Source organism: Planococcus citri, chromosome 2 (assembly GCF_950023065.1).
Source record: "Planococcus citri chromosome 2, ihPlaCitr1.1, whole genome shotgun sequence".
Lineage (NCBI taxonomy): Eukaryota > Metazoa > Arthropoda > Insecta > Hemiptera > Pseudococcidae > Planococcus > Planococcus citri.
This window is the reverse complement of record NC_088678.1, coordinates 72,199,417-72,214,311: the sequence shown is the minus strand read 5'-3', so window position 1 is coordinate 72,214,311 and position 14,895 is coordinate 72,199,417. Positions and strand designations below refer to the sequence as shown.

General features: G+C 34.5%; 1 protein-coding gene across 1 annotated transcript; it reads right to left on the bottom strand.

The window, feature by feature from the left end:
• Nucleotides 1-5,052: 5,052 nt before the first annotated feature.
• Nucleotides 5,053-6,108, bottom strand: LOC135834367 (uncharacterized). The gene is made up of 4 exons (XM_065348230.1): nt 6,007-6,108; nt 5,732-5,890; nt 5,446-5,613; nt 5,053-5,339 (listed from the first exon to the last, which is right to left on the bottom strand). Exons 1-4 carry the CDS (start codon nt 6,079-6,081, stop codon nt 5,118-5,120), a joined length of 624 nt encoding a protein of 207 aa, XP_065204302.1. The 5' UTR covers nt 6,082-6,108; the 3' UTR covers nt 5,053-5,117.
• Nucleotides 6,109-14,895: the final 8,787 nt, after the last annotated feature.

The following is a 14,895-nucleotide window of genomic DNA, read 5'->3' as shown; positions in this document are numbered from 1 at the left end:
TTCCCAAAATATCGAAATTACGAAAAATTGGATTTTTGAGTACCAGCAAAAATTTTTATTGAGCTCAAAATTTGGTAGGATGGAGGTCTCTCAGATACTAATAAACTGTGAAAAGATTTTTAGCGAGGTTTTGAAGAAATGTTCGCGTAAACTCAAGCAGTCTTGAAATACCATCACGAATGAGAAATGAAGTAGGTAACTAGGTATAAGTATATTCTTTACATTAGGTCTAAATGAAAAGTGTACAAAAGTGTATAAAAATAGAGGTAAACAAATTGGTAGGTATTATTTAAGCACCTATGCATGAGGTAAAAAATGTATAACTATATTTGAATAAAACAAATAAATGAGCACAAATTCTTAAGTTACATCTGACATGATACCATCATCATTATTGAAATAAAGTGTAAGAATCAACATTATTTTTACATGCATTTTTTTCATGGTAGTACAATTCATTCATTCATTCATTAATACTTACAAGGGAGGTGCCCCAGGTAACATGCACCAATTTAAATGATTCTTGCACCATTGTATAGAGGACATTGAACATAGTCTACCACAAAATTTTCAGCTGCTGAAGTTGATATTTCGATTTTGCAGAGCAATTTTTCAATTTTCACATTGCAATTTTGAAAAATTAGCCAAAAATAGTCGGTGGAGGTCGCATACCGAAACCTTCAATATTATTTGGGCATTTCGATACACATGATGAGACTAGCCCACAGTGAAATTTTCAGCTGCTGAAGTTGATATTTGAGCCCTCCAGGGCGATTTTTTGATTTTCACATTGCAATCTGGAAAAATTGGTCAAAAACAGTCGGCGGAGGTCGCATACCGAAACCTTCCACATTATTTGAGCATTTCAATACATATTATGATAAGTAGGGCTAGGATTTTTAAGCGCTATCAAACACGTTTTAAGCGCTATAAAAAAGCATTAAAAATGTAAGAAAAAAGCAAAAAAAAGCGCTGTCAAATCCGACCATGTTACATATCAAAATGAAGGTTTTTTCAAACCCAGCAAGATACCTCCCTTAAATATATGTACAACATGAACCAAAATGAACAAAAAGAAGAAAATGAAAAAAAAAGGAAAAAACTGAAACAAAAAATTAGAAAAAAATAAAATAAAATAAAAATTGAAAAATGAAAACTGAATCTGTTAATTTTCAGTTTTTTCTCTCTTGTTTTTTTAAACTGATCTTTTTCAAAAATGTGCAAAAGTTGATAAATTTTTGTATTTTGGGAACTAATTTCTTCAATTTTACCAATTTTTTACCAAAAAAAGCGCTAACGATGAAAAAAAGCCCCAAAAAAGCAAAATTTTCTGCGTTTTTAGCCCAAAATAAGCATTTTAAAGCATTTACACCCAAAAAAAGCAAAAAAAAGCACTATCAACTTTCACTATTTGCCTCAGAATGGAATGAAACGCAAAGAAAATATATTTATGCCGTATAGGGTATTGCTACAAAAAAAAAGCATTATCATAAAAATCCTAGCCCTAATGATAAGACTAGCCCATGGTGAAATTGTCAGCTGCTGAAGTTGATATTTGACCCTTCCAGGGTGATTTTTCTATTTTCACAATTGCTATGTGAAAATCGAAAATTGCTCTGAAAAATCAAAATATCAACTTCAGCAGCTGAAAATTTTGTGGTAGACTATGTTCGATGTCCTCTATCCAATGGTGTAAGAATCATTAAAATTGGTGCATGTCACCTGGGGCACCTCCCTTGTTAGTAGAATTACATTATGATTTTTCATACCTTTACAGGTTAATTTTAGATTCTGCCTAGAATTGCGGTACACCAACTTTTCTTCCATATTAAATAAATCCATGAATCTCTTAGGTAGGTTTACATTGAAGGGTAATTTTTTTACTTCTTCTTCTTCTACTACTAAGTTTTCAACCCTTACAATTGAGATTGATTACACTGGAAAATAGGTTTAAAAATATTTATCGAGTATGTTTACCATATCTACTGTACATTTTTAATCAGTGAATGGTTTTTAAAATTTATTTTAATTTAAATCACAAAAGATATGTTCGTTTTTCCATATCCATGTTCTTGTTTTTAGATCAGTATTAGTATGTTACCCACTGAAATAGTTGAATCTGTGATACTTAAAATACTTTTTTCATTTTAATAATGTGTCTAATATGCAGTAAATAATAGTAACTAAAATAAAATTGGAATTTTAGTGGTATTTTCTTTTAAAAAGTTTGATTTTGTGTACTAAACGTATTGTACTGTAGTACATTGGTCGACCTACAGTTGTGATGTCATGAAACCAGCGCCCAGGCCTTTTATTATAGGAGGTGTTGCACTAATTCCACATGCCAGCAAAGTGATGCTCCAAATAATCAACAATAGGATCAAGGCATACATGCATAGGCAGATACCACCTGAACAGGCAGGTTTTATGCCTGGAAGAGGTAAGTATAAGAGAGCAGATTTTGAACATCAGACAAATAGGTAATTGAAAAATTCTGTGCATTCAACATCCCTGCAGTACTACGCTTCGTTGACTGTGCAAAGGCCTTAGACTGTGTCAATCAGACAAAGCTGTATGCCTATGAGATACTATGCAAGATGGGAGCCCCAGAGCACCTAATTGAGCTGATCAAATCACTATATGACAAGAATGAGATGATGATGAGAGTAGGTGGAGAAGAGTTGAACCCGTTTCAGTAAGAACGGAGAGTAATAAGGCAGGACTACATACTCACACCTCTGCTGTTGAACATCTGTGGTGAGTACATCATGCAAAAAGCCTTAGAGAACTGGGAAGACAGCATCAAGATAGGAGGAGAAGTATCTCCAATCTCTGTTACGCTGATGACACCACCTTAATAGCCTTAAGTGAAGAGGAACTGGCAGAACTGATGAAGCATGTTAGGATGGTCAGTGAGGACATGGGACTCCTCATAAATGTGGGGAAAACCAAGGTCATGGTTGCTGATAGAGCAGGATACTTACCAGAATCCGAAGCCCTGAATGAATTTGAAAAAGTGAACTCATTCATTTATTTGGATTCTCTTGTGGATACTTGTGCCTCATGGAGGATCAGCCAAGGAAATTGGAAGAAGAATAGCTCTTGAAAAAACAGCAATGTCACTAGACGTTAAAGTGCATTAATTTTTTTTCCGGTGCAAAAACTCGGAAGCTGTCGGGTATTGTCAAAGGTACTTCCTTCAACTTGTATTTATTATTTCATCGTCATCTTTCGGTTCTTTCCAGTTCCCAAAGGCCAAATCCTACTGCTTTGTCGGTGCGATGATTTTATCATTTTTATTTGACGATGATCTTCCCTAACACTAGTTTTTCAAATTCAAATTTTTGGTGTTAAGTATTTTTCGGTTTCTTTTTCCACAACTAAAGCCCAATACTAATGATGTTCATTATGAAATTACTTGATAGTTGATGTTGATTGAAAAACCACTGTCACTGTAGAGGCGAAGATTCAAATTCAAATTCAAATTGTATATTTGAGATACATGCGGCAGCAATGTGCTGCCATTATATCACGTTGAGCATTACATAATTGAAAACTGTAAAAATTTTTGATTACTTATCTACGTATAAGATACAATTTTCAGATTTAAATAAAATAAAAGACATGATTAAAACATAAAAAGATGAAGATTTGAAACTATACATACAAAATCAAAATTCAAGCAATTATTGATCAGAGTAGCCAAGATATTCCTCCAGGGTATAAAAAGCACTATTGATCAGCCATTCTTTGAGAGCAATTTTAAATTTTTTTGCAGTTGGCTGGTTTTTAACACTCCCTGGAATCCGATTGTATACTTTTGCTGCAGATGATACAGCACTACACCGGAGAAGTTTTGTACGGTGGTGGGGAGTTCTAAGGTTACCTAGTGATCTTGTGCTGTATGGATGGGTAATTTTTGGAAAGGTTATAACCTTCGTATAAACCATGAGAGATATGTCCAAAATATATTGTGATATTGTAGTGAGGATTTTATTATCAACAAAGATGGGCCTGCATGTTTGTCTTAGAGTTATTTTATAAATTGTTCTTATCGCACGTTTTTGTAGTGTGAGAAGTGTGAGAATTTGCTTGACATATGATGCATTACCTCCCCAAAAAACCACCCCATAGGCCAATGTAGAGTGGAATAGTCCAAAATATGCAAGTCTGAGAGTTTTTTGATTTGTAATTTGTCTTAGCTGAAAGAGTAGAAAGTTTATAGATGACAAACGACAGGTTAATTTATTAATGTATACATCCCATTTTAAATTGCATTGAACATCAACCCCTAAAAATTTTGCAACACTAGAAACATTTGGTAGAGGCGAGAGAGTTTCTGCTACCAGCAGAAAATATGAAAAAACAGTATTGAATTAAGTAGATTATTACGTATTTCCGAGCTTTCGACAATTGTTTTTCAACTCATATATTCCAAATTTGCGTACATAGGTAATATGTTTCGTGGAGTATGTTCAGTTGATGAACGATATGTATCAACACTATCAGGCTTTTAGGTAACTTTATTAAAAAACCACCTTGAAATGATGATAATTGATCCATCTAACGATTAATATTATGGAAAATGCTGAACTAGTAATGTAATCATAATGTAGTACGGTAAGAACAGAGTTTGAGAGTTATCACGTATCAGTTACCACAATAGAAAAATTTCAGAAAAATAGAACAAGTGGAACGAAGTATTTCCGACTGTACCCGATATCGTATGACAGATCCATTTACACATTTTTAAATGGGCTGATTCTGAATATATCAACCAATTTTTTTATTGAAAGTTCAACTTTGAAGTTTTGAAATTCTCTACAAATATTTTTGAAATTAGGTACCTATAGCTCTTAACTTTCTCCAAGTTTCACCAGCTCCGAGCAAACAGAGGACTCCAATGTTGGGCATTATGACGAAAAAATTATTTTTCAGGTAAATCCAAATAGGTAGGTATGCCTAAAAAAGGACTGGTTTGAGATGGAATAATTCACTAAATTCATGTCAAGTGTTTTGGGATCAGTTAATTCAAAAGAATATTAGCACAATGAATCAATTTTTCCTTCGTTTAAGTAAAATAAAACATGATTCCAACTTTACAAAAAATGCGTAATTTATTGGCTTCTTGTCTTTGTTATTCGTGTGCTTCCTCGATCCTTTTTGTTATTCCTTTCAACAAAAGTGAATATCTCCAGTTCCAATTTCATTACAAAAGCTTTCTTATCTTTTTGATCATTTAATATTACATCAGCTCGCCAGAAATAATTTGCCAATTCCGGATACCACGTTACTCCCGCTTTTGTGTCCAGATTTGCATTTGGCGTTTGATAAATGTTCTGTAATGAACCGAAAAAAAAAAAAAATTAAAATTAGGTACAAATCTTAGGTACCTTACCTATTCTCGTTTGAACTTTGATTTTAAATTTTAATGCAATGTCGAACTTTTTTAATGAACGGAATATCCAGTTTTGGTGTAATGTGGTCGAAAATCGGAGTCCATATTTGATTCTTCATGTAAACAACTGATTTCAAATTTCGAGTGAACTTCCATTTTTGAAAATTTTCGCAGTCGGATTTTTCAAACGAGCATCGGTATACAATAACTTCAATCTTTATGTTAAGAGGGGAAAAATACAACATTAATATGAATCGTTTTTTTTTTGTTTTGTTTCTTATTGTAAGTAGGTACTTAGGTATCTACCAGGTTACCAGTTAAAGAAGAACTTACACTTTTAACATGAATATCCTTGGTAATGTTCACCGTCGCAGCTATCTTATGTTCTTTTTTATCTTGGTATATTTTCATCGTAACCAAATGAGCGCTGCCAGTTTCAGACTCGATGCTGAAATTTCTGAATCTGTTGGCGTATTGAGTCATCTGACTATTCTAAGTGTAAAATGATGAAACATGGCAGTAAATGCTTAATTAAATTGCTCATTTATCCTACCTATAGGTACTCGAATAGTATTTAAAATACCTATACATACATATTTTGTACTTACTACAGTTAGAAGACCCATTAAACATACATAAATGAGTAAATAGTAATTCATTTTCGCAACCATCACTCGCGTCATACCTACGTAAAAAAATCTCGAAATATGCCTGGCGAATATTTTGGCACATTACAAATGAAACAATGCTTGTCAATGTATGATATCATCTTTAGCTATACCTACCCAACTGATGTTGCATAGCGATAAAATCGCAAAATATGAATGATAAAGAGTTTTGTGACATGCATATCTGTAGGCACCTATATATTTATTCTACACAGAGGAGCGGAAAAAATGGTCAGTGGGCTCCAATGAATTATGGAAATTTCCACATTATTATCAATCGTTTGGTGTAATCTACATGATCATAAGATTCGAAAACATCGCAATTTGACCTTTTTTGGATCCCCCAGCGCCCCGGCGAACGTTCAAAATGTTTCTAGCAATTTCACACCATTCTGGAAAGGCCAAAATTGAACTTCAGCGCCTATAGCTTTGCTCTGTGTTTATTAAGCACTCTGTTGACCGTTTTTGTTACATATTCGTACGTTTGAAAATTCAACATTTTAAATTTTTCTGAGATTTAAGTACAAATCCGTTAAAAATTTACTTCTGAACTTGTGTTTCTAAAGTTTTACGGTAACCACCTAAAAATAAAAACGGTCGAGATTGTGCTCGATAAGCATCCACCAAAGATAGAGGTCCCAAAATTTGTTTTTGGCCTTTCCAGAGTAATTTGGAATACCTGGAAAAATCATAAAAATCGTTGAAGGCTCCAGAAAGGCTCAGAACTAGGTACAGTAGTAGTGTTGTTGACGAGTGAGAATTGAATCACCTAAAGGAATTATTCATATTGGTCAACTCTACTCAGAGATTACCAATAATTTATCAAGAATTACCAGTCATTTACCAAAAAATACCCACAATTTACCAGAAATTACCAGTAGTTTACCAGAAATTACCAGTTGTTTACCAAAAATTACCGGTAATTTGCCAAAAATTACCGGTAATTTGCCAAAAATTACCGGTAATTTGCCAAAAATTACCGGTAATTTACCAAGAATTACCGGTAATTTACCAAGAATTACCGGTAATTTACCAAAAATTACCGGTAATTTACCAAAAATTACCAGTAATTTACCAAAAATCACCAGTAATTTACCAAAAATTACCAGTAATTTACCAAAAATCACCAGTAATTTACCAAAAATCATCAGTAAATTTACCAAAAATTACCGGTAATGTACCAACACCTCGTTGCTAAGTTTTCACTGATATTTCTAATGTTAATTGATATTTCGAATCGAATTAATGCATATGACTCAGTGAAGTGGTTGTGTATCGTTTGGTGTTTGATTCTATGTTCTTACCCTCGTATATAATTAATAATTTGATTTTTTCGTGAAGTGTTACTGATAGTGTAATGAACTGATAATGGATATTTTGTGAATTCAATATTGATGGTATTTTATATGGATGGTGGCTGCTGTTTGTATTATTTGTCGAATCTAGCCCTCATGATGCGATTGGCGACCCATAATCTGACATTTTCGCTCTAAATTAATTGTAATTCGAGATTTTTATTCGATATTTGCGAAGTCATTGGGCTACATGGGTTCGTAGTCAAGACCTAGCTGTTGGTGATTAGGAAGACTAGTTTCTGAAACCTCCGCAACCAGTTTCTGGCGTTACCAGTGTCAGTTTTCACGGACTGTCAGTTTGACTGTTTATCAGAGTCTGTGTTGAGGCATACCTACATCAACTACCTACAAAACCAGTTCGTGTCATCTTGGCTGCATACCCTTTTCAAGTTGCAGGAAAATTTCGTTACTGGCTTCAAGATGGATAAATGCGGCATATGTAAAGATCAATTGGACAAGATTTATTGCGAGTGTACTGCCTGCCTTTTATACAGCCATCCGAAGTGCAACAATATGCTTGATACCTCTTGGGTACACAAATCTAAAGATAATAGGGCCACCTGGAGGTGCTTACCCTGTTGTGATAATAAGGTGGAACGTAAGAATAAACGATCGCGGAAAGAATCCATTGGGAGTGATGGTATCCAGAGTGATATAGAGCAATACGAGATAGACGAGGAGGTTTTCAAGAGTTCAGTCAGCTCACAGCCAGCAACAATGGCTCAAATCCAGATGCTATTTACAAAAGCTATGGAGCCAATCCAGACAAGGCTGAATTCGATCGAGAAAAGTGCCCAGAAAGTTGAGGAAGTAAAGAAAACAGTGGAAGGTATAAGTACTCAGCTTAACTCGATATCCGAACGTCTGAAGGATGCGGAGACACAAATCAAGTCACTTGAAACGAAAAGTTCTGATCTTGATGCGACAGTCCAAAGTCTGAAAAATGCCCAGAATGTGGCACAGCCAGTCGAGATAGACAATAAATTTGAGGCGATGGAGCGATATACACGTCGCAACAATGTTATTATATCTGGTGTGCCATTGAGTGACAATGAGGATGTCTACAAATGTGTAATTGGATACTGTTCAAAAATTGGAATTGAGGTTAGTGCCCAGGACATTGATGCATGTCATCGTTTACCATCCAGGAAGTGCCCAGCACCCATTGTGGTGAAATTTGTCAATAGACATCTCAAAGAACGCATTATCCGTGCTGCTAAGAGTACTCGAGTACGTGGGAATACATTACAAGTTTTTATTGATGAGCATCTTACTCGGCTGGGAGCGGCCATTCACCGTGAAGCACGCAAGTTAACTAAGATTAATTATTATGTTTGGACCCGTAACTGTAACATTTATGTGAGGGAGAAAGCAGAGGGGGCTAAGGTGGTAGAGATTAGGTCTGTCAGGCAGGCACAGGATTTATTGGCTTCTGTGTCAATGGATACTAGTCATCATGGTGACGGTTAAGTTTAATTCAATGCCATGCAGCTTAAAAGTATTTATCAAGTATTTGGAATCTGGAGGTTTTTTTTTCATTTTTTTTCATTCAATGGTATATATTTTGTTTGAATTTGTTCTCAGAAATCCAAGTGTACTTTGTTGTATTTTTTATGATATTGGTGTAGTAGTAATTAATTATCTATATGTATCCTAGTAATAGTTTTCTAAAGGTCCTGTCCCTTAACATCCGCTCTATTCGGAGAAATTTTGATCATCTTTTGGGGTTTTTAGATAGAAATGTGGAATTCGATATTATTGCCCTCTCTGAGGTTTGGATTGGGCCTACTGAAGTTAATAGATATGCTCTGGAGGGATATTGTGTATACTTAGATGAAAGAAAATCTGGCAGATCAGGTGGAGTTCTCCTCTATGTGCATAAAAGACTAACTTCTAGGGTATCCTGTATAGGTACCTCTACCTTCAATGGTATTAGGGCTGATATTAGTTTGACAAATGCTAAGCCTAATTACAGGGCCAGTAAATTGACTTTTTTCTTACTATACAGATTTTGTCATGGTGATAAAACGCTATTCCACCAAGAACTTGAAGAAAACATCTCAAATTGTGCGGAAACATCAGTCTTAGTAGGTGATATCAACTTGAATTTGATGAATAGGGATGAATGTGCTGGATATTTAGATATTGTAGATTCTTATGGTTTTAAAAGTATCATAAATGAGCCCACTCGCATAGGTCTCACCAGTAGTACTTGTATAGATCACCTATTGGTTAAGGGTTCTCACTTACCAAATGAAAGACAACTTAAGACCATGTATACTCTGGAGTCTGTGCACTTTTCAGATCACGAAGCAATAATCATTGATTTGAAACTACCTGGCCTAAGTTTTGAGAAACATGTGAATTCGATAGAAATTGAAATGTTTAATGAGGATATTTTCAAAACGTTGGTAAGGGAAGTTGATTGGGAGAGTTTAATTGGGAATGAGAATGCTGAGGATGGTATGAACAATATTATAGTGAAACTCAAAGACTGCATTGCTGGTGCTAAAACAAGTAGATTAAAGAAAGGTGCACTGAAAAAAAGGAGGGAATGGGCCTCTATTGAGTTGATGAAATTTTCCAAAATTAAGGGGGAACTGTATAAATTGATGAGGCAATATCCTGGAAATCAATGCCTGAAGGATAATTATAAAGAAGCATCCAGGCGTGTAACTCTGTTGGTAAAACGTGATAAATTAAATTTTTATGATGGAAAGGCTAATAAACTGAAACCTGATGCGAAACAGTACTGGAGGTTCTTGAATGAGATTGCAGGAAGAAGTGTTAAAGGCATTGACAAAATAGAAGTAGGAAATGAGATGAGATCAGTACATAGTGGAGATGGAGAACTTATAGCTGAGCATTTCAATGAATTTTTTGCGGGTACAGTGGAAGGAATTGATGATGATCGAATTATGGATAGTCAATTTACTAGTGAGGTCTTGCCTAACTCATTTGCATTTTCTGAAATTCAGCAAGGTGAAATAAAAACCATTATTGATGCTCTACCTAAAAAAGATAGCTGTGGCTATGATGGAATTAAGATAAATGCTCTCAAGGGGGTGTCACAGATCATAGCTGGGCCTATTGCTCAAGTATTCAATGCTGCCGTATATAGTGGTAGATTTCCACAATGTCTTAAGAACGCTGAGGTGGTGCCTGTACCTAAGACTGGAGACCTCACTCAGGTATCTAACTATAGGCCTATTTCTCTCTTGCCAATTGTAGGAAAAATTTTTGAAACTGTGGTTAAAAAGCAAATTTTGAATTTTCTTACTAAAATGGGGGTTTTCTCTGAGCGACAGTTTGGTTTTCTTCCACATAGATCAACAGAGCAGGCATTGGCTGAACATATAACTCAGATAACAGATGAGGTTGAAAAGAATTCGCGGGTGGCGGCTGCTTATCTTGATATAAGGAAGGCGTTTGACAGTGTGGATCATAAAATTTTACTCGGAAAGCTAGCCAACTGTGGTATTCGTGGGTTCATGTTGGCCTGGTTCAAATCCTATCTAAGTGGCAGAAAGCAAAGAATTAAAGTTGGCAATATTCGGAGTAGCTGGAGAGATATAAAAGCAGGGGTGCCACAGGGAAGTGTATTGGGACCAATTCTTTTTCTTATTTATATTAATGATCTCTTAAAATTGACTTTGCATGGTACCTTGTACTCTTTTGCTGATGACACTGCACTGGTTTGTGCTAGAAGGACAGGAGGGGAACTGAAGGGGGTATTGGAGGAAGATTTGAGAAAAATTGTCCGTTGGTTATGGTGTCATAAACTGAAATTGAACATATCAAAATCAAAATGTGTGTACTATGCTTTTAAAATAGGGTATGAATGGAGACTACCAATTATTGTACACACTTGTGAAAATGAGGAAGTAGACTGCTTGTGCTTACCTTTGGAAAGAGTCTCAAATTACAAATACTTGGGAGTTGTAGTCAATGAAACACTCTCATGGATGGATCATTGTGTATTATTAAGGGGTAAAATGAGAAGTCTGAATTATCTTTTATATTACTTGTCTAAATTTTTAGGGAAATATCATTTGAGGAGGATGTATAGGGCTGTTGTGGAGCCAGTGCTACGTTATGCGCTACCTGTCTGGGGAGGGTGTGCTGATTGTTATCTTCAGCCAATCAGGGTTTTACAGCATAGAGCTGTTAAGACCTTGGTGGGTTTAGATAGGTACTCATCAGCCACAGAAGCATTTCAGAAAGCAGAGGTACCTGCCTTGAATGATATATTAAAAGTAGAAACATGTAGACTAATTGGAAAAATGGGTGGGACAGTTGGCAGGAGAGAGATGCGTTCAGGCCTGCGTGGAGCTGGTGAAATGTGGCTCAGGGTACCTAATTGGGTTAAGGCACACTCTCAGGCACAGTTTGGCTTCAGGGGGCCACAAATGTACAATTCGCTACCGGCAACAATTAGGGGGATAGCCAGTGGAAGATTGAGGGACAGGGCCATAAAGAAATACCTCTTGCAATAGTCTAGTTTTTGCTGCATTGGCTTTTCAATTTATTTTGTTTTTTTTGTTTTTTGATACCATTTACTCTCCACCTCCCCTCCAACATTATATTGTACTATGTTTCGTAGTTTTGTTAATCATTTTTTTTTCTTTTTTTCTTTTTTTTTTTTTTTTTTCTTTCTCTCTCTCTCTCTCTCTTTTCATACCATTACTTTGTAATTTGTCAGCTCTTTTCTATAGTTTGGTTGAAATATCTGCGTTTTATACTTATTATTTTATTTTGTTTTTTGTTTTTTGCTTTGTTGTCTTTGATTGTCTATTGTTTACCGGCCTCCGCTCGCCTTTGGCATAGGGGTGTCGTTAATTTGTGTACCTACTTGCCGTGTAATGTTATCTTCAATAAAATTATTATTATTATTATTATTATTATTAAAATGAAATGACCAGTGGTTTACCAAAAATTACCAGTAATTTACCAAAAATTATTGTAATTTACCGAAAATTATTGTAATTTACCAAAAATGATTAGTAATTCACCGAAAATTGTTGGTAATTTACCAAAAATTATTAGTAAGTTACCAAACATTATTAGTAATTCACCAAAAATTACCAGTAAGTTACCAAACATTATTAGTAATTTACCAAAAATTACCAGTAATTTACCAAACATTACCAGTAATTTACCAAAAGTGAAAAATTACCAGTAATTTACCAGAAGTGAAAAATCACCAGTGATTTACAAAAAGTGGAAAATTATCAGTAATTTACCAAAAGTGAAAAATTACCAGTAATTTACCAGAAGTGAAAAATCACCAGTGGTTTACAAAAAGTGAAAAATTACCAGTAATTTACCAAAAGTGAAAAATCGTCAGTAATTTACCAAAAATGAAAAATTACCAGTAATTTACCAAAAATGAATGTTTTGAACACATTATCTACTTTTTTATCTCTCAAAATACGAATTTTTAAAAGCTTTTGCTCTCGTTTCGCTCGTATCATACTGTATTTTCATCTCTTACATAAACTAACAAAATTTTCATCTTGTAACTTCCCTAGATTTAATAGGGAAAATAACAATTAGGTATCTACATATTTGGCAAAATTGGTAGTTTTTTCTCTTGACAAATTTTTAGTCGTTCGGTCGTCCCCCCATCCCCTTCAAAAAACACCAGTACTTTTGTCCTCCTCAGGTTAACTATAATTTCTGAAAAATTGAATTAAAAACTGAGCGATTTGTAAATTTTTAACGACTCAGTAGAACCCTGAATGTGGTCTTGGATTTTGATAACAATGGCCTAGGTCGACGCAGAATCTCAAATAGACATAGACCTACCTAAGTACCTATATTTTTGGCTACTGTGCTATTTTTTCTAATTAAAACAGGTTGTTAAAAACTAAAGCGTTAAAGACCATGATTTTTTCGAGCAAAATCTTTCTTTGAGGATTCATATCTTCTCTCCAGGAACACCTCCGGAATTCACCTTTTTCCTGAGCGTCTTCTAACTTACACAAAAATAATGAATTTGCTCAAAAACTTTCGACATTTTCATTCGCGATTGACTCTATTGTTACAAACTGTGGTCTTTTATAGACCAACGTCGTTGAATGTGTTTCGAGACGAATTAAAAAATAAAACATTTTTAAAATTTTCATTTTGCTAAAGTAATAACCCATTATTACCTAACTATTTTTTTTTTTTTGAAAAAAACTCAGTGTGTTGATCTAGGTACTATTTTTGTTTCCGAATACCTCTTCGGTCCTTTTTCTTATTTCTCTCGACGAAGGTAAAAATAGCAAATTCAACATTCGCTATCGCAGCTTTCTTGTTCATTTCATCTCTGAATATAACATCTGCTCGCCAAAAATAATTTACACATTCAGGATACCAAGTTAATATTGCTTTTGCATCAAGAGACGCATCTGGCGTTCGATAAATATTCTGTAAAAAAAAATAAAAGAGGAATCATTTTTACAAATTTTACATAGGTACCTACCTAATTATAAATTTTTATTTTTGCTCAAATTTATTTAATAGGTATGTAGGTATTTAGGTAAGTAGGTACTTTTTTTACTGATGGATATCGATTTTGGGTGTCATATGATCCAATAATGGAGTCCACATTTGATTCTTCATGTAAACAATTTCTTTCAAGGTTCTAGTAAAATTCCATCTTTGAAAATTTTCACAGTCTGATTTTTCATACGAACACCGATACACAATGATTTCGATCTGCATTTTATAGGAGAGAAAATTCACATTTACCTATTTGCTTTTATTTTCCTTTTGATAGCAGGTAAGTATTTATTATTTACTATAGGTAGAGGAAACCTACACTTCTGATATTAACATCCTTCGTGACATTTACTGTGATTGCCATCTTATGTGCTCGTTTATCTTGGAATATTGTCTGTTCAGCCAAATGAACGCTACCAGTTTCGGACTCTATGCTGAGATTTCTGAATCTAGTGGCGTATTGTATCATTTGACCATTCTATATTTAAAATGTGGTAAAAAATAGATCATGATAAGCTGGAATAGTCAAGATTGTATAAACTAATTAAAACTATATTCTGTAGATACTTCCGTAGTTTACTTACTATGCTTTGAAGAATTTTCAAACTCACACAGATAATGAAATACTTATGCATGTTGTCAGTTTTCAAAACAAAACAACTGTGAAGGTGTAGGTAGTTTAAAAATTAATGATATTGTCCTAGGCGAATATTTCAACGCCTATGAAATACAAGAGTGCCTGTCCATAATTATCAATTATCATACCATATCCAGCGGCGGTCAGTAGTTTTAAACAAGGTAGCGTGAACTTTGAATACACGAGGCTTCCACCTACCCTCTCACCCAACATCATGACCTCCCCCTCCCATATACCTAACTATTTTTTTCAGGAAATCAATATTTTTATGACTATATAATTTACATAGTCTGGTGCGGTTATATGTACCTACTTATTAGAGAGGATTTGAAAAAAAACACCAATTTT

Excerpts from the sequence above, each read along its gene's own strand:
- LOC135834367 (XM_065348230.1), bottom strand. The coding sequence starts at position 6,081 with ATGACGCGAGTGATGGTTGCGAAAATGAATTACTATTTACTCATTTAT. Across the intron at positions 5,614-5,731 it reads AGGATATTCATGTTAAAAGT|ATTGAAGTTATTGTATACCG; the intron begins GTAAGTTCTTCT and ends CTTAACATAAAG. Across the intron at positions 5,340-5,445 it reads ATATTCCGTTCATTAAAAAA|AACATTTATCAAACGCCAAA; the intron begins GTTCGACATTGC and ends GGTTCATTACAG.